The sequence below is a fragment of the Thalassophryne amazonica genome, chromosome 14 (assembly GCF_902500255.1).
Source record: "Thalassophryne amazonica chromosome 14, fThaAma1.1, whole genome shotgun sequence".
Classification (NCBI taxonomy): domain Eukaryota; kingdom Metazoa; phylum Chordata; class Actinopteri; order Batrachoidiformes; family Batrachoididae; genus Thalassophryne; species Thalassophryne amazonica.
Genome location: NC_047116.1, coordinates 1,771,069 through 1,790,478, shown reverse-complemented (window position 1 = coordinate 1,790,478; position 19,410 = coordinate 1,771,069). Strand labels below are relative to the sequence as shown.

Here is a 19,410-nt window from a genome sequence, read left to right as displayed (position 1 = left end):
AGTGCACGCTGAAGGTCCTGATTTGACGAAGCCAACAGAACCACATCGTCCGCAAACAGGTGAGACGAGATTCTGTGGTTCCCAAACCAGACCCCCTCTACACCCTGGCTGCACCAAGAAATTCTGTCCATAAAAATAATGAACAGAACCGGTGACAAAGGGCAGCCCTGGTGGAGGCCAACGTGCACTGGAAACAGGTTTGATTTACTACCGGCAATGCGAACCAAGCTCCTGCTGCGGTCGTACAGGGACCGGATAGCCCTTAGCAAAGGACCCCGGATCCCGTACTCCCGGCGCACCCCCCACAGGGTGCCCCGAGGGACACGGTTAAACGCCTTCTCCAGATCCACAAAACACATGTGGACTGGTTGGGCGAACTCCCATGAACCCTCGATGGAGCGTGTAGAGCTGGTCCAGTGTGCCGCGACCAGGACGAAAACCACACTGCTCCTCCTGAATCCGAGATTCGACCATCGGTCAAATTCTCCTTTCCAGTAGTCTGGAATAGTACAGTCTGTTTTTTCCTGTTAAATATATTAATTTTCATATATAGAGCATTATGATCAGATAGGTCTGCGCTTCCAATCTTACATTCCTCAATCTTGTATATGTCTGATTTGTTGGTAAAATAATCTATCCGAGAGTGTATCCTATGTCGAGCAGAGTAATGCGTAAAGTCTGTCTCAAAGGGGTTTATAGTCCTCCATATATCGGTCAGTCCTAATTCTTCTAAGGATATTTTAACAAATCTAGTTAGAGTCCTTTTACTTACATTGGTGCTAGTTGTGTGGAGCCTGTGATTCAAAACTATGTTCAAGTCACCTATGTTCAAGTCATGAGCTGTAGTATGAATTTCTGAATCCTAATTTTTTAAGTTTTTCGTGTTCTTAATTGTTTAAATGAGTCTCCTGCAGTAGAGCAAACTGAATTTTTTCCTTCTTCAATTTTTGTAAAACCGTCCGCCTTTTCATTGGAGTTGTTAGACCATTTACATTCAAAGATATAAACTTTAGCATATTCGTATCTGTAGATTTGCTTCAATTTGTGTGCCCCCAGACAGTGTAAAACAAAAGGAACAAACCAAACAAACATATGAACAACCTGAACAAGAAACGTGTGACTTCCACAGTGAGGTATATTCTAAACCTCTCCCATTGTCCCTGTTGGTGGGTGAGCACGGCGTCCCCACAAAAGGTGGAAGCCTGCTCCTAGACTCACTAGCACATCAAAGGTCTAGCAATGTCCAACATAAAACAACCCAACCCCCCCCCCCGCATTTTTGCTTAATTTGGCCTGTCTCCCCCCTCATTGTCCACTGCTTAATCATTAATTGTTTATTTACTACTGTATGAGGCGCAAAACGGAAGGCCATAACATAACCTTAATCAATCAAACAGTAGTTATTTTACTACCGCTGGTATTCCCGGAGTCTCTCACGTGTGCGTTGTGCCGTATCTTTGCTGGTTCCCCCGCTGCCGGCGCGCTGCCACTCACTCGCTGTAGATGTCTGCTCTCTTCCTCCGTCTTCGTCGTGCGGCATGGGCACGGGGACTCCTCTGGCTCTCATGTCCCACGCAGCACTCTCAGCGGTGTAATAGCTCTTAATGCCGTCTTTCCAATGGATCCTAATCCTTGTGAATGGAGTTTGGAAACAAATTCCTCGCTCTTTCAGCACTCTTTTAATATCCAGGTAAGAGCACCTTTTCTGGACAATTTCGGCCAGATAATCGTGGTCAAACTGAATAAGCTGGTCTGCGACTCGTACTTTCTTTTGCCAGGACTTTTTCAACAGCATTTCTTTGGTTTCAAACTTCAGAAAATTGACCACTATATGTTTTTGTTTAAAGAAAGAATGAAACAAATTCAGGAAAAACAAATACATTAAGAAAACTGACAATTCTTTAAATGATAAAACATTCTACTTTTATCACTGGAATGAAGTAAGATTTTTGCTAGAATATACACATTAGGTGTCATTCCATAAAGAAAAATCAGAAGGCCAAAGGTCAAACTGTCAGACTGCCCTGAAGACAAACATGAACATGTGCTCCCTCTTCAAATGTTCCCAAATATCTGTGTATTTAAAATGTTTTGACATGACAGCTCTTTAAGATGATTCATTTTATGCGTTTTTTTCAAACGTCTTTGGCCCTTTGAGATGAACAGCTTGGACACTCATCTGTAAAATTAAGATACACTTGGACCAGGTGCATCTTGCAAACATTTCCTCCTGCAAGGCTTCAACATGCAACTAAACCATGCCCTGTCAGAACTTTAATTTATATTACCCCAAATCACAGCATCGTTGCCTTCATGTGAGTAAGGTTTAACCTCACCAACCCCCTGAACACAGGTGACAGTGGGAAGAAAAAACTCCCTGTGGTGGTAATGAGCAGGAAACCTCAAGCAGACCAGGCTCAGAGGGGTGACCCACTGCTTAGACCAGTGGTGTCCAAAGCATTCCAAAAAGGGCCAAGAGGGGGTAGGTTTCTCAGCAGGTGATTTGACTGATGACCATCACTGTGAGTAGATGGGACGAGTTCATCAGTGAAATCACCTACTGAAGTCAGTGGCGGTAATACTTTGGACACCACTGGCTTAGACCATTCTAACAGTTACAAGGTTTTTAGAAAGTTTACAAGAATTTCTTGAATATGACTGAAGCTGTTAAGAACACAAACACTCGCGTAATGACGCCGATTTGTAGAATCAGGATTTTTGAAAATTTCACTCCGATTTCAAAAGTGGTGCTGATGATAGAAGTAACTACTGCGTACACCAAGTTTGTTCTAGATTGACAAATGTTGGAACAAGAAGTTACTGTAATGCTTTAAAATGTGTCCCGATTTGCCATGAAGGATGAAACGGGAAGAAACGGCGCCCTGTGGAATAGGGGTATAAGAGGTGTGGCGGCACCCAGCAGTGTTTCTCCTACCTCACCACAGGACCTGCTCAGGTGACAACCAAAGCATTCAAAAGTTCACAAAGTAAAATGTCCAACGGCGAAAATAACCACACAGTCCTGACCTCTGAACCAGAATGGCCCTTAAAGTTTCCTTACTCTGATCGGAGCCATGCTGCTCCTCATCGTCTTCCCTTCGGCGTCCTCCTCATCCTCGCTGCTGCTGTCTGAGCTGCTAGAGGAGGCGTGGCTTGCAGAAGCAATGGACGAGGAAGGTGGTCTCTCTACGTGGCTGACCCGGACAGACTCGGCATCTTCTGGACGTTCTTCAAAGACACAGATGTCAATATAATTCAAGTCAACTTACCTTTTTCCTTCTGAACATGTGATGGAAATATGTCTGAGTGTGAACATATGCAAATTCAAGACAAACACCACTGAACCACGCAGGACCTCATACTGCACCTGACACAAGGACAAAATCCCCATTTCCCTCTAACCGTACAAGCATGGAGAATCACGCACACACACACACACACACACACACGCACAGATTAAAAATGCATTACATTAATTAATGAATTAGAATTAAAATTTCTCTTTCATAACCGTGGCTTAAGTGGTTATTTCTTCTTCTTTGTTCATAATATCAATAACAGTAATTCACTTCATTCATAGGCGCCTTTCAAGAAACTCAAGGACACCATTACAATGCAGCGATATAAGCAGATTTAAAAACATAATATACAAATTATAACTAAAAACTGAAAAGGACATTTAACAGTTAGAAAAGAAATTATATAACAATTTAAAAACAAGATAAAAGTTATGCAGTGACAGGGTGGAACACATGGTGAATTACCTCGTTATTGTTCTGTGCCTGCCTGTGTGTGTGCGTGCGTGTGTGTAGTCTCGCACCCATTGACCTCAAACACCCTGCACTGGATGCTGGACCTGGTATTTGGTGGTCTACGCTCCAAAAACACAATACCAGCACACCCAGGAGTTCAGCTGACTATTACAGACCCACCAACACTGTGAAAATGAGTGTGTGTGTGTGTGTGTGTGTGTGGGCACACACACTCGTGCATTTCTGAGGTGTCCTTTTTGTTCAACAGCTTTTTTGGACAACAGCTTACATCACCCTAGTTTTAGCCTTTTCATTGGCTGCCAGTAAATTTTGGAATTCGCCTTCAAATTTGAGTTTTAACTTGTGTGGCCCTTCATAGATGAGCCCTTCAGTAAATCGAGAGTTACGAACGGTTCTATGAATTCCTCCTGACCACCAGAGGGCGGTGCTTTAGCACCTGGATGACTACATGTGCGCAGCAAAGAGGTCAAGAATATATACCAACAAAGTCACGCCATTGGATGTGACCTGGGTGACATCACTGGTTGTCTTTATATACCAGACGCACCCAGCGCTCGCTTCTTTTCGGAATGAACTCGCAAGACTCTGAGTGACAAGCAACTCTGGCGGTCATCCAGAATTCATAGAACCATAGTTACATTCGTTTATTCGTCTATTTCATTCCTTCTGACCGCCAGAGGGCGGTGCTTTAGCACCTGGATGACTTAATAACAACAAGGTCACAAAGAGCCACACTCACCTTGCATCAGCAGTGGGGAGTGGAGGCAGACAACACCGCCGAAGTCACCGCAGGAGGAGCAGCCACATTCAGTCTGCAATAGCGGGCGAAGGTACAGGACAAAGCCCACGTAGCAGCAGCACAAATATCACTCAAAGGGACACCTCTCAGTGCAGCCCAGGAGGTGGAAACCCCTCTGGTGGAATGGCACGTAACCTTAGGAGGCTGAAGACCTCTGGACCTGTATACTTGTAAAATGGCATCCACGACCCAATGAGAGAGTCACTGCTTTGAGACAGCACAGCCTCTTTTGTGATCACCGTAACACACAAACAGGGCATCCGTTTTCAGGATCCCGGCAGTCGCACTAATGTACTGCTTCAACATTCGGACAGGACAGAGGGAATCTGAAACAGATAATCCTGGATCAGAATGCTGGGCATACACAGCCAAGAAAACTGGCTGGTTAACATGAAAGGTTGAAATTCTCTTGGGTAAAAAGGGCGGATTAGGCCACAGCATAACCCCAGATCCATCAGAATTCCATCGCAAACAGTCCCCAGCGACTGATAGGGCATGGAGCGCTCCCACCCGCTTAGCCGAAGATAGTGCAAGTAGAAAGGCAGTCTTCACTGACACGATTTTAAAATCAGCACTTTCAACTGGTTCGAAAGGGGATAAGCTTAAACCCTCCAGGAGTAGAGGAAGGTCCCATGAAGGTACACATGCAAGCCTTGGAGGCCGCAAACGTAGAGCACCTTTCAAAAAACGACACACTAAGAGATGTGAAGCCACTGACCGGCCATCGACGTAGACGTGCCGGGCAGAGATTGCAGCAACATAAACCTTCAAGGCAGCAACAGAAAGTCCTTTCTCCAGCAGTTCTTGTAAATATTTGAGGAGAATAGGCACAGGGCAAAGCTCCAGGTCTAACTTTTGGTTCTCATACCACCGCGCAAACAGCTTCCATCTGTTGTCATACAAGGCCCTGGTAGAAGCAGCACGTGAATTAAGGATAGTCTGAACAACAGCCTGGTCACAAGAATTTAACACGGAGTCCGGCCCCTCAACGGCCACACATACAGTTAAGGGCGTTCGGGGTGAGGGTGCCAAATCCTCCCCTGTAGCTGTGATAACAAATCCTTCCTCTCCGGGAGAGCCCAAGGTTCCCCCTCGAGGAGTTTGCAAATCATGGGAAACCAAATCCTCCCAGGCCAGAACAGAGCAACCCGCAGCACCCTGTGGCTGCTCTGGTCTATCTTGTGCAGTGTCAACATTAGCAGGGGGAGAGGAGGGAAGGCATAAAGGAGGCAATCCGGCCACGGGTGAGCCAATGCATCCTGCCCCAGCGGGCTGTCTGGTTCCAAGAGGGAGTACCACAGAGGGCAATGTGTCGAGGTGCTTGAAGCGAAAAGGTTGACTTCCGCTACACCATATTTCTGCCAGATCATTTGGACCACAATCGGGTTCAGTCTCCACTCTCCCGGTGGTGGTTTCTGTCTGAAGCCAGAGGACACACACCAATTAGCTAAACTGCAGGATTGTCTTACAGACATAAAGACATGGATGACCTCTAATTTCCTGCTTTTAAACTCAGATAAAACTGAAGTTATTGTACTTGACCCCACAAATCTTAGAAACATGGTGTCTAACCAGATCCTTACTCTGGATGGCATTACCCTGACCTCTAGTAATACTGTGAGAAATCTTGGAGTCATTTTTGATCAGGATATGTCATTCAAAGCGCATATTAAACAAATATGTAGGACTGCTTTTTTGCATTTACGCAATATCTCTAAAATCAGAAAGGTCTTGTCTCAGAGTGATGCTGAAAAACTAATTCATGCATTTATTTCCTCTAGGCTGGACTATTGTAATTCATTATTATCAGGTTGTCCTAAAAGTTCCCTAAAAAGCCTTCAGTTAATTCAAAATGCTGCAGCTAGAGTACTGACGGGGACTAGAAGGAGAGAGCATATCTCACCCATATTGGCCTCTCTTCATTGGCTTCCTGTTAATTCTAGAATAGAATTTAAAATTCTTCTTCTTACTTATAAGGTTTTGAATAATCAGGTCCCATCTTATCTTAGGGACCTCATAGTACCATATCACCCCAATAGAGCGCTTCGCTCTCAGACTGCAGGCTTACTTGTAGCTCCTAGGGTTTGTAAGAGTAGAATGGGAGGCAGAGCCTTCAGCTTTCAGGCTCCTCTCCTGTGGAACCAGCTCCCAATTCAGATCAGGGAGACAGACACCCTCTCTACTTTTAAGATTAGGCTTAAAACTTTCCTTTTGCTAAAGCTTATAGTTAGGGCTGGATCAGGTGACCCTGAACCATCCCTTAGTTATGCTGCTATAGACGTAGACTGCTGGGGGGTTCCCATGATGCATTGTTTCTTTCTCTTTTTGCTCTGTATGCACCACTCTGCATTTAATCATTAGTGATCGATCTCTGCTCCCCTCCACAGCATGTCTTTTTCCTGGTTCTCTCCCTCAGCCCCAACCAGTCCCAGCAGAAGACTGCCCCTCCCTGAGCCTGGTTCTGCTGGAGGTTTCTTCCTGTTAAAAGGGAGTTTTTCCTTCCCACTGTAGCCAAGTGCTTGCTCACAGGGGGTCGTTTTGACCGTTGGGGTTTTACATAATTATTGTATGGCCTTGCCTTACAATATAAAGCGCCTTGGGGCAACTGTTTGTTGTGATTTCAATCAATCAACTTTTTTCTTATATAGCGCCAAATCATTCATCATATATAAATCATCATCATCATATATTTGGCGCTATATAAAAAAATTGATTGATTGATTGATTGATTGGAGAGTAAATTCGCTGCGCTGTTCTGTACGCGGGGCAGATGAACTGCTCTGACACTCTGAAGGCGAGGCAACGCCCATAAGAGAAGCTTTCGAGTTTCTGCCAATGAGTGATTGGACCTGGTGCCCCCCTGATGGTTTATGTGATAGACTGTTGACGTGTTGTCTGACCGGACAAGAACATATCTTCCTCTCAGGGCCGGGAGGAAATGCTTGAGAGCCAGTCGCACAGCGCGAAGCTCCAGCACGTTTATTTGTTGGAGTCTCTCCTGAGGACTCCAGACACCCCTCACCATCCTGTGATTTCACACGGCCCCCCAACCTTTGAGTGATGCATCTGTAACAACCACCTCTCAGCGAGAAGGGACGGAGCCTAGAGGGACACCCTTGCAGATAAAGTCCACGTTCCCAGGGTCTGAGGTGCAGAAAGCATGGTTGGAGAGTCGTACAAGCCTGTGGCTGATGCAACTTTGAGTTGAGGCCTAGGTTGTGATCCAAATCTGAAGGGTACGTAAGAACAGAGTCCCAAAGGTACCACTAGTGACCATTGCAGTCAATTTGCCCATCAACTGGAGCAGCAAACCAAAAGGCAGCGTCACAGCCCGTTGAATGTGTGAGACGAGACGAATTACATTGTCCACTCTCTGCGGAGATGGCGATGCAGTCACAGTCAGGGAGTTGATGGCAATGCCAATGAAGGTTGTTTGTTGACCTGGGAACAAGAGACTATTTGCAAAGTTCAATGTGAGTCCTAAATGAGAGACATGGTTCAGTAGAAGAGCGTGTCGTTGTGAGCCTGCTCCTAAGTTGGAGCGCAGACAAGCCAATCGTCTAAGTAGGGTAGGATTCTTATCCAAGAGCTTGCAGTGGGGCTAGGGGCTGTACCCATACATCTGGTAAATGTACAGAGGGTGAGAGATGAGGCCGAAAGGAAGCACCCTGAACTGGAGGCCTGACTTTCAAAAGCACAGCAGAGAAACTGCCTGTGATGAGCGCCACCATCCTTCTTGGGAACAAGGAAGTAAATTGAATAGAACCCCCCTGAGCTGGTCTGAACTGTGAACTGGCTCCCCCATTCTCGAGGAGTTCCAAATCTCCCTTACAGGGAGGCCAGACTGCACAGAGTTTGGAAACAACAGTCAGTCCACACCCCATTGAATTTTGGAGGATGACATCTGAACTGAATTCTGTAACCTTCGAACAAGGTTGAAATGACCCATGGGTCTTGAACTTGAGCCTCCCAGTGGCTGAGTTGATTTTGTGAAAAACGGCTGGGGGCCAAACATTGGCAGTCAGACCCGACCACCTCTGACTCGCATCCCTGAGGACCTCTGGGCGTGATTACTGGAAGCTCTGTGAAACCATTCAGTTCTCGGGGGTTTGCCCGTAGGCTCCCGAAAGGCAGGCCGCTGGGAAAGCTGGCCCTCAACTGCAAAAGCACGTGCAGCTCTGGGAGTCGGCGGGAGCCTGGATGTAGAGTGAAAAGCTGTAGCACGTCTGACTGGCTGAGGTCTGCAAGACCAGTGTAGGTCAACAAACTGTTGCCGAGATTTACACTCAACAAAAATATAAACGCAACACATTTGGTTTTGCTCTCATTTTGTATGAGATGAACTCAAAGATCTAAAACTTTTTCCACATACACAATATCACCATTTCCCTCAAATACTGTTCACAAACCAGTCTAAATCTGAGATAGTGAGCACTTCTTTGCTGAGATAATCCATCCCACCTCACAGGTGTGCCAAATCAAGATGCTGATTAGACACCATGATTAGTGCACAGGTGTGCCTTAGACTGTCCACAATAAAAGGCCACTCTGAAAGGTGCAGTTTTGTTTTATTGGGGGGGGGATACCAGTCAGTATCTGGTGTGACCACCATTTGCCTCATGCAGTGCAACACATCTCCTTCGCATAGAGTTGATCAGGTTGTCAATTGTGGCCTGTGGAATGTTGGTCCACTCCTCTTCAATGGCTGTGCGAAGTTGCTGGATACTGGCAGGAACTGGTACACGCTGTCGTATACGCCAGTCCAGAGCATCCCAAACATGCTCAATGGGTGACATGTCAGGTGAGTATGCCGGCCATGCAAGAACTGGGACATTTTCAGCTTCCAAGAATGGTGTACAGATCCTTGCAACATGGGGCCGTGCATTATCCTGCTGCAACATGAGGTGATGTTCTTGGATGTATGGCACAACAATGGGCCTCAGGATCTCGTCACGGTATCTCTGTGCATTCAAAATGCCATCAATAAAATGCACCTGTGTTCTTCGTCCATAACAGACGCCTGCCCATACATTGACATCAGAAAACCGCTCACCCACACGACGCCACATGCTGTCTGCCATCTGCCCTGAACAGTGTGAACCGGGATTCATCCGTGAATAGAACACCTCTCCAACGTGCCAAACGCCAGCGAATGTGAGCATTTGCCCACTCAAGTCGGTTACGACGACAAACTGGAGTCAGGTCGAGACCCCGATGAGGACGACGAGCATGCAGATGAGCTTCCCTGAGACGTTTCTGACAGTTTGTGCAGAAATTCTTTGGTTATGCAAACCGATTGTTTCAGCAGCTGTCCGAGAGGCTGGTCTCAGACGATCTTGGAGGTGAACATGCTGGATGTGGAGGTCCTGGGCTGGTGTGGTTACAGGTGGTCTGTGGTTGTGGGGCTGGTTGGATGTACTGCCAAATTGTCTGAAACGCCTTTGGAGACGGCTTATGGTAGAGAAATGAACATTCAATACACAAGCAACAGCTCTGATTGACATTCCTGCTGTCAGCATGCCAATTGCACGCTCCCTCAAATCTTGCGACATCTGTGGCATTGTGCTGTGTGATAAAACTGCACCTTTCAGAGTGGCCTTTTATTGTGGGCAGTCTAAGGCACACCTGTGAACTAATCATGGTGTCTAATCAGCATCTTGATATGGCACACCTGTGAGGTGGGATGGATTATCTCAGCAAAGGAGAAGTGCTTACTATCACAGATTTAGACTGGTTTGTGAACAATATTTGAGGGAAATGGTGATATTGTGTATGTGGAAAAAGTTTTAGATCTTTGAGTTCATCTCATACAAAATGGGAGCAAAACCAAAAGTGTTGCGTTTATATTTTTGTTGAGTGTACTAGCCTCAACAGCACGCACCAAAGTTTGTCGGGCCACAGGTCCAAATACTTGGCCTGGAAGAACTGGCAGCAAACGGAGTGTGCCTCTGCAGGATTCGGACAGAGGGGACTGCGCAACCCACACCTGACGTCTAGTGATGGTAAGGGTTGACATCAGTCTGCCAAGCTCTCTGAACATATAAGCAAAGGTTTGGAGTGAGGCATCACTAAGACTTTGCGTAGCATCATGAACCTCTGCCTCCCTCAAAGACGTTGAGAGGGCAAAGCTAAATGGGACAGTGAGTTGCCTAGGCGACCGATGCGAGCAGCTATGTCATAGCTTTTGGTGAGGAGGTCATCAGTGACCGTACACTGAGGACGTGGGCAGCGGGCATCCGGCAGAGCAGCATCAGCTGGAGCCACAACCAGGTTCGCAATAATGCTGTCAATGGCGGGCATACGGTTCAGACCATACTGCGCCGAATCACACATAGAGCTAATGGCTCTGCAGTCCTGGGTCAATGATTTGGGGTCCACCCAACAATCGGTGGAGCTCCTCGATATATGGTTGTGAAACTGGAACGTTGAACTCAGGCTTCTGAGTGACTTTGAAAAAGGCACTTGAAGCGGTGGTTTCCGCAGGGGATTGTCGACCCCAAGCCTGGATAAAGCCAACTGAACAGCTTGCTTGACAAAGGATAGTCCAGGTCCGGTTTGCGGCAGGGACTCTGCCTCAGAGGTGTGAGAGCCCACTAATGAATGGCTTGGAGAAAGACCCCTCTCATCCTCATCCTCCACACAGTTTATATCACTTGTCATGTACAAGGAATCAGTCACAGCAATAGACACGACATCTTCCTCCTGCTGAGTAACTACATTGGTCTGATCAGCCTCATTAGGGACAACAGGAACTGTCACTGCATCCCTAGGCTGTAGATTCAGAAGCAAGGACTTAATCTGAGCAAACTCAGAAGTCAACATTTCGACCTTTTCAGCAAAAGCATGGTCAAGAGTAACCTTCTTAGCAGAAGGGGCTCCTGCATGTGGGTGTTTAGGGCGCTTTGGTTCCTTCCTGGGGCTGGAGGCCAAAGTCGGACTAGATATTCCACTTTCCAATGCCGCAAGTCTAGCAGATCTCTCTGCCAGTGGCATGCTGGTACAATTAAGGCAGGCATCGCCAGTCAGGGCTTCCCTCAGATGTCTGATCCCAAGACACGAGGGGCAAAACATATGTCCATCATCTGGGCTCAAGGGAGCCAAACAGGTACTACAGCCATGCAACAAAGGCCCTGTAAACATTGTGGACTGCGTGCAGATGGCTAACGCAAGCCCTGACGGTTACAAATGGAAAGACAAAGCATGAATCACATGCAGTGTAAATAGTAACACAAGGCACGGAGCGTGAAGCACTCACAGCCGTCGACACGAGGCACGGAGCGTGAAGCACTCACAGCCGCAAACTCGACACGAGGCACGGAGCGTGAGGCACTCCAGCCACAGACTCGACACGAGGCACGGAGCGTGAGGCACTCCAGCCACAGACTCGACACGAGGCACGGAGCGTGAGGCACTCCAGCCGCAGACTCGGCACGAGGCACGGAGCGTGAAACACTCAGTGTAAAAGCTAATACAAGGCCCGTCGCGTGAAACACTCACAGCCACAGTAATAACACGATGCACACAGCCGAAAAACTCACAGCCCAAGTGCTAAGTCACTTAGAGCAACAACGACAACACTAGCTGCTAGCGGAGCTGTTAAACTTAGCAAATGGCCGCAGTGCAGACAAAGAACTTCAAGGAGTGGAAAACACTCACGGCAAGCCCAACACAGTACACTATACTGGTTCTGATACACACACTACCACGTAGTAAACGGGGTTAGTGACACAACTAAACAAATAGCCAGCTTTCATCGAAACAACACAGCTAACGTGCACAGAGGAAAATACCCAGCAGGGCAGCGGCAAAGGCGCGCACCCAGCGTTTAGTAAGGTGTACTCACGACAGGCGTCAGTCAAAGAATACAAAAAACGGTGAAGCCGTGTCTCACAGCCTCTGGAGGATGTGTGCAGTGCACGTAGCTCCAACCGAAGGTGGGTTACGAGGCTACAAGCGAGAGCAGCAATCGCAGCTAAATGCATTCTCAACCTCTAACAATGCGAGAATGTAGAAAAGAAGCGAGCGCTGGGTGCGTCTGGTATATAAAGACAACCAGTGATGTCACCCAGGTCACATCCAATGGCGTGACTTTGTTGGTATATATTCTCGGCCTCTGTGCTGCGCACATGTAGTTATCCAGGTGCTAAAGCACCGCCCTCTGGTGGTCAGGAGGAATGAAATAGAACACAAATCTGCTGCAACCCGGTTCTTCTTCCTGGGTCCTCAGGTTCAGGTCAGAGGTTGCCGATGGTCCAAAACCCTCATTTAAAAACTTGTGGGGATCGATCCTTTGGAGCAGTTGCACAGACTCCAGGGCGCTCGTTCTCTGTCTTCAGGCCACGCAGACACCATGAAGTTCTTTTCAAAGCAGCTGAAGACACTTTATACAGACAAACTTTCACCTTGTTGTTTTGCTGTTTTTATCCTGTTTTATATGAATTGATACATTATGAATTTCACTTTGTTCAGTGAAATGCTTTTGTGATTTTTCTCTCGAAGTGCTGTACTAATAAACTGTACTTACTGTGAGGATAATAAACATTTACAACCCCAATTCCAATGAAGTTGGGACGTTGTGTAAAATGTAAATAAAAACAGAACACAATGGTCCCTCGTTTATCGCAGGAGTTACGTTCTAAAAATAGCCGGCAATAAGCGAAATCCTCGAAGTAGTCAGCGTTATGTTTTACAATTACTATAGACATTTTAAGGCTGTAAAACCCCTCACAACACACTTTATACACTTTTCTCAAACAGGCATTAACATTTTCTCACTTTTCGCTCGTGTGTAAACACTCTCAAAGTTCAAACCTTACTAGAAAAATAAGACCAACCTGTTTTCAGGCCCAAACATTTGTTAGAGAAATAAAAATAGAACGTTTTCCTATAAATAATTATGATGGCTTTTAGAACTAATGAATTTAATTTTAACGATCAACCTACGAAGTTGGACACATAAGAAATTATTAATAGTGACTGACCAGTATTTCACAGATCCTCTGATCGCGCCTCTTCGTCCTGGCGCCGCTCCGCTGTAGCATCTTTTTCCACTGAGTGACACCTCGCTGTAGGTGTCTTTTTCCGAGTGAAGCACACAGTTATGGGTAGATGTTGGCGCTCTTTTTTCTTCTGGGCAAGAAGATTCTTAGAAACAGACACGCAGAACACAATGCGCACGCTCTCCCTTCACGGTGCCGCGACCAGCCTGCTTGATGAGGATGCAGAACACAATGCGCCGTTAAAAAAAAAAGCATGCAAAACTGGACTAAAAAATCCACAAAACTGCGAGGCTGCGAAAGGTGAACCGCGTTATAGCAAGGGACCACTGTGCAATAATTTGCAGATCCTCTTTAACCTATATTCAACTGAATACACCACAAAGACAAGATATTTAATGTTCAAACTGATAAACTTTGTTTTTGTGCAAATGTTTGCTCATTTTGAAATGGATGTCTGCAACACGTTTCAAAAAAGCTGGGACAGTGGCAACAAAAGACTGGAAAAACTGATGAATGCTCAAAGAACACCTGTTTGGAACATTCTACAGGTGAACAGGTTAATTGGAAACAGGTGTCATGATTGAGTATAAAAGGAGCATCCCCAAAAGGCTCAGCCATTCACAAGCAAAGATGGGGTGAGGATCACCACTTTGTGAACAACTGCATGAAAAAATTCTTCCAACAGTTTAAGAACAATGTTTCTCAACGTTCAATTGCAAGGAATTTAGGGATTCCATCATCAACAGTCCATAATATAATCAGAAGATTCAGAGAATCTGGACAACCTTCTACACGTAAGCAGCAAGGCCGAAAACCAACATTGAATGCCGTGACCTTCGATCCCTCAGGCGGCACTGCATTAAAAACCGACATCATTGCATAAAGGATCTTACCGCGTGGGCTCAGGAACACTTCAGAAAACCACTGTCAGTTAACACAGTTTGTCGCAACATCTACAAGTGCAAGTTAAAACTCTACCATGCAAAGTGAAAGCCAGACATGCTGCCACACATGCTGCCATCCAAGCAATGTCTTTTTCAGGGACGTCCCTGCTTATTTCAGTAAGACAATGCCAAGACACATTCTGTACGTGTTCCAACAGCGTGGCTTCGTAGTAAAGGAGTGCGGGTACTAGACTGGCCTGCCTGCAGTCCAGACCTGTCGCCCACTGAAAATGTGTGGCGTATTATGAAGTGCAAAATACAACAACGGAGACCCCGAACTGTTGAACAACTGAAGTCGTACATCAAGCAAGAATGGGAAAGAATTCCACCTACAAAGCTTCAACAATTAGTGTCCTCAGTTCCCAAACGCTTATTGAGTGTTGTTAGAAGGAAAGGTGATGTAACACAGCGGTAAACATACCACTGTCCGAGCTTTTTTTAAACATGTTGCAGGCATCCATTTCAAAATGAGCAAATATTTGCACAAAAACAATAAAGTTTATCAGTTTGAACATTAAATATCTTGTCTTTGTGGTGTATTCAATTGAATATAGGTTGAAGAGGATTTGAAAATCATTGGATTCTGTTTTTATTTACATTTTACACAACGTCCCAACTTCATTGGAATTGGGGTTGTAAGTTAATTTATTGAGCACAGAATAGATAGATAGATAAACTTTATTGATCTCACAGAGGAGAAATTCACGTTATGTCAGCTCTTAAGAAAACCCACATGATGGGTCCAAGTAGAGGAAAATGTTCATCAAACAGCAAGTGCAAGGATAAGCAATAATAATAATACTTGTAACAGTACAAGACATAAGAAATGAGGTAGAAATAGAATATATATATACACACACACGTACATACCTATATACATATATATGTATATTTATGCATATACACATACACCATACACATATGCATATATATATATATATATATATATATATATAATTTTATATATATATATATAATTTTCTGTGTACTAAAAGTCGGCTTTACAGGTTTTCTATGTCAACATCATTTTAAACTGGTCACTGGATCCTTGATCTCTGGAAATAAATAAAAATAAATAAAATCTGCAGTTTTTGTTAAAAGCATTTCCTGTCAGACATTTTGGCATGAATGTCTCTCTGTACCTCTGAGCTGAGCTCAGTCAGCTGCTGCATGTCAGCGCAGGACGTCTCATTTTGGGAGGAAGAAAAAATGCTTTGATTGATTGCAGTTTGTTTGTATTACAACATTTGGAAATAGGTGTCATTTGATTTAAACAGTGTCTCGCTTTGAAGTTATTCATTCCGACTGGACTCTATCGTTCTAACTTGACTCGGCAAAGAGCCGCACAGCGTTTGGAGCTGTGTGAACAGAACGGAGGACGATTCTCGTTTCTTTCTCCCAACAAGACAGGAGTCCCAGTTAGTAACTTTAATCCGCACAAAAGTGACTCACGATTGACATATTCAGGGATGAAAGTGGTGAAAAACAAAAAAAGCTGAAAGGTTTGAGAGGTTCAGGATTGCATGCTGTCTGGAAATACAGCCAAATGAGAACCAAGTGAACATATTAATATATACTATGGGTGATGAGATGGAGGATATTGTGACTTCACTTTGTTTGATGGAAGAAGAGGCAAGCGAGTGCCACAATGTCAAAGAGACGCTTGAGGGACATTTTGTTGCGAGGAGAAATATTATTTTTGAAGAGTGAAATTCAACCAGAGGCAACAGGAACAGGGTTAGACTAGGCATGGGCTGGTATGAGATTTGGACGGTATTATAACCGTGGGCAAAAATACCGCGGTTTCACGGTATTATGTATAGCTTTAATATGTGCTTAAACAACATTATGGCTATTTTCATATGAAGTGCGTCTTTCAGGCACACTAACTGACGCGATGTCTACCGCTACGAACACTATACCACTGATAAATTTAGAGAAAATACCAAAATAATAGTCACTCTTAACATGTAGCATCTGTCCTGTGGGAATGACGACTTACTTGCTTAGGGAGAAACATGGCTGAAATAAAGTCCAGAACTCCGGATGCCCAGCTTCACCAACAAAGTGCTTGGAATAGATGTATTTGTCCTTCTTGACATGTTTGTAGGAGAAATTTGGTCGACCACAAGCACGACTCGAGTTCACCGCTTGTACTTCTCGGTGGTTTCAAGGATGGGATAAATTTACTCCTTCCATATAATCCTTTGCAGGTATGGCCTGCAAAGGATTATATGGACCAACCCTGACACAGGCCATAGCTATGGTGCTTTGTTGCCACCGTTTTTGGCTCGAAGGGCTATTCTGCGGAAAATAAAACGAAAAAGCCGGCTTGGTTCTTTTAGATGGATGGAAAAATTCAGTGCAGGCTTCACCTCCTTCAGCTATGATGAAGAGCTAGCTAACGTTAGCTGCCTGTTTGTAAACAGAGACAGAGGTACGCGCCAGGGGGAAGGGCAGCAGCGGCCGCCTCCACTCTGCCTGTCAAGAATTCTCATAACCTGCTTAAACCGTACGGATGGTATAAGGGAAAATTTTAGAGGTTTTGATACCGTGGTATACCGTGAAACCGGTTATTGGCCCATGTCTAGGTGAGACTGTGGACAGTTTTTGCGGTTATGGACAAAAAAAAAAAAAAAAAAAAAACTGTTGGAGCAACTTGAACCGGATCCGGAGCTGACGCTGGAGAGAGAGGTGACTCACGTGCGTCAGAGTAAATGTGTATGTAAAAAAAAAATAATAATAAAACAGGACTTACTGAAGAGTAACTTCAAGACGGAGGCTACAGACGTGACCAGTGTTCAAACAAGACACAAGTTTGATGTAGGAAAAAAAAAAAAGACAGCAGCAAATACATGCTAGAACAAATGATCTGTTTTGAGGCCTGATTCCGTTTCTTTGTCTCCGCTTGAGGTGCAGCTCCATCCAGAGATGGATGTGGTGTCTGTTCCTGAAACCCTCCTGTCCTGTGCACCGGTAACATTTCCTGTATATTTGTTTTGTGAATTGTTTTGTAATTTGTGTCTATCATGGCCCAAGCAGAGGGTCACCCCTTTGAGTCTGGTCTGCTTGAGGTTTCTTCCTCAGAGGGAGTTTTTTTCTTACCACTGTGGCCTGTGTGCTTGGTCTGGGGGTTGGTAAGGTTAGACCTTACTTGTGTGAATTACCTTGAGGCAGCTCAGTTGTGATTTGGTGCTATATAAATGAAATAAATTGAAATTGAAAAGGATAAAAGCAGTTACCAGACACAGCCAGGTAAGCAGACACGGTGCAGGTGGTGTGGGAGAACACCAGCACACAGCAAGAACCAGTGCCCAGCTAGAGATGTGGCATATAAACAGTGTCACGAAAGGGACACTATGCCATGGGTTAAAGCAATAAATTTTCATCTGACTGAAATTTTTTCCTGGCAAAAATCAATGCCAGCAATTCCCTAAAATGTGGCATAGTGGGGGCACATACTCTTTTTTTCCCTCAATAAATACAATACACACATTATACAGCATACAAATCTATTCTAAATAGCCTCTAGGGAGAGAGAGAGACAAAGCATAAAAAGACTGCAAAACTTGAACATACGAGGTCTGTTAGAAAAGTATCCGACCTTTTTATTTTTTGCAAAAACTATATGGATTTGAATCACGTGTGATTGAATCAGACAAACTTGAACCTTCGTGCGCATGCGTGAGTTTTTTCACTCCTGTCGGTTGCGTCATTCGCCTGTGATCAGGCTTTGTGTGAGCAGTGGTCCACCCCTCTCGTCGGATTTTTATTGCAAATAAATTGTCTGAACGATTTGGAGCTTTGCTGCATCAAATTTTTCCAGAAACTGTGAGAGACCTCCAGGTGGACACCATTCGGAAAATTCAGATGGCTTTCAGGGACGATTTTATGGGGATTACACAGATTAAGGAGTGCTCCAGCCAGTTTAAAGACCGCCCACAGCGGCTGAGAGCGTGGCGCACTCCGAGCGCCGATCGACAGGCTGAAACAACCAGATCATTTCCAAAGTGAAGGCTTTGTTGATCCGGGACGTCGTCTGACTTCCACAGAAATGGCAGAAGACGTGGACATCAGCACTTTTTCAGCACATTCCACTGTTACAGGAGTTTTGTCATGGAAACAGAAGCGGATGGATGCGCCACGGAGCCACTAATGGCGCAGGACAAAAGCACCTCCGTGTTGGTCTCACAGGATGGCTTTCAGACGGCTTTCGGGGGCTTTTCAGTCGTGTGACTATCCGAGAAATTGTGGATGAGCTGGACATGTCCTGTGAGGCTTCATCACGGCGCTGCTTTGCGCCATGCGGCTCCGTCCCGACGCGCGAATTTCTCCGCTCCTCTTTCCATGACAAAAACTCCTGTAACAGTGGAATGTGCCGTTCATTTCCAAACTGAACGCTGTGTTGATCGGGGACATCGTTTGACTACCACAGAAATTGCAGAAGACGTGGACATCAGCATTTTTTCGGCAAATTGAAACAGACCTGCGGAGAAATTCACGCGCCGGGATGGAGCCACATGGCGCAAAGAACAGAACCGATCAAAATACTACAGAAGACAAAGAATTTTTACTTGACAATTTGAAGTGAGTTCTATTTCATTCCTCCTGACCACCAGAGGGTGGTGCTTTAGCACCTGGATAACTACATGTGCGCAGCACAGACGACGAGAATATATACCAACAAAGTCACGCCATTGGATGTGACCTGGGTGACGACACTGGTTGTATTTATATACCAGACGCACCCAGCACTCCCTTCTTTTCGGAATGAACTCGCAAGACTCTGAATAACAAGCAACTCTGGCGGCCATCCGGAATTTATAGAACCGTAGTTACATTCGTAACTCTCGTTCTATTTCATTCCTCCTGACCGCCAGAGGGCGGTGCTTTAG

At 45.3% G+C, this 19,410-nt stretch overlaps 1 protein-coding gene across 1 annotated transcript in view; it reads right to left on the bottom strand.

Moving 5' to 3' along the window:
- The window catches only part of cwc22 (CWC22 spliceosome associated protein homolog), a 119,155-nt gene that overhangs the window by 81,415 nt on the left and 18,330 nt on the right, over nucleotides 1-19,410 (bottom strand). The window contains exon 2 of the mRNA XM_034186117.1: nucleotides 3,062-3,228. Coding sequence (XP_034042008.1) covers nucleotides 3,062-3,228 — 167 coding nt within the window. The remainder of the gene's footprint in view (nucleotides 1-3,061; nucleotides 3,229-19,410) is intronic.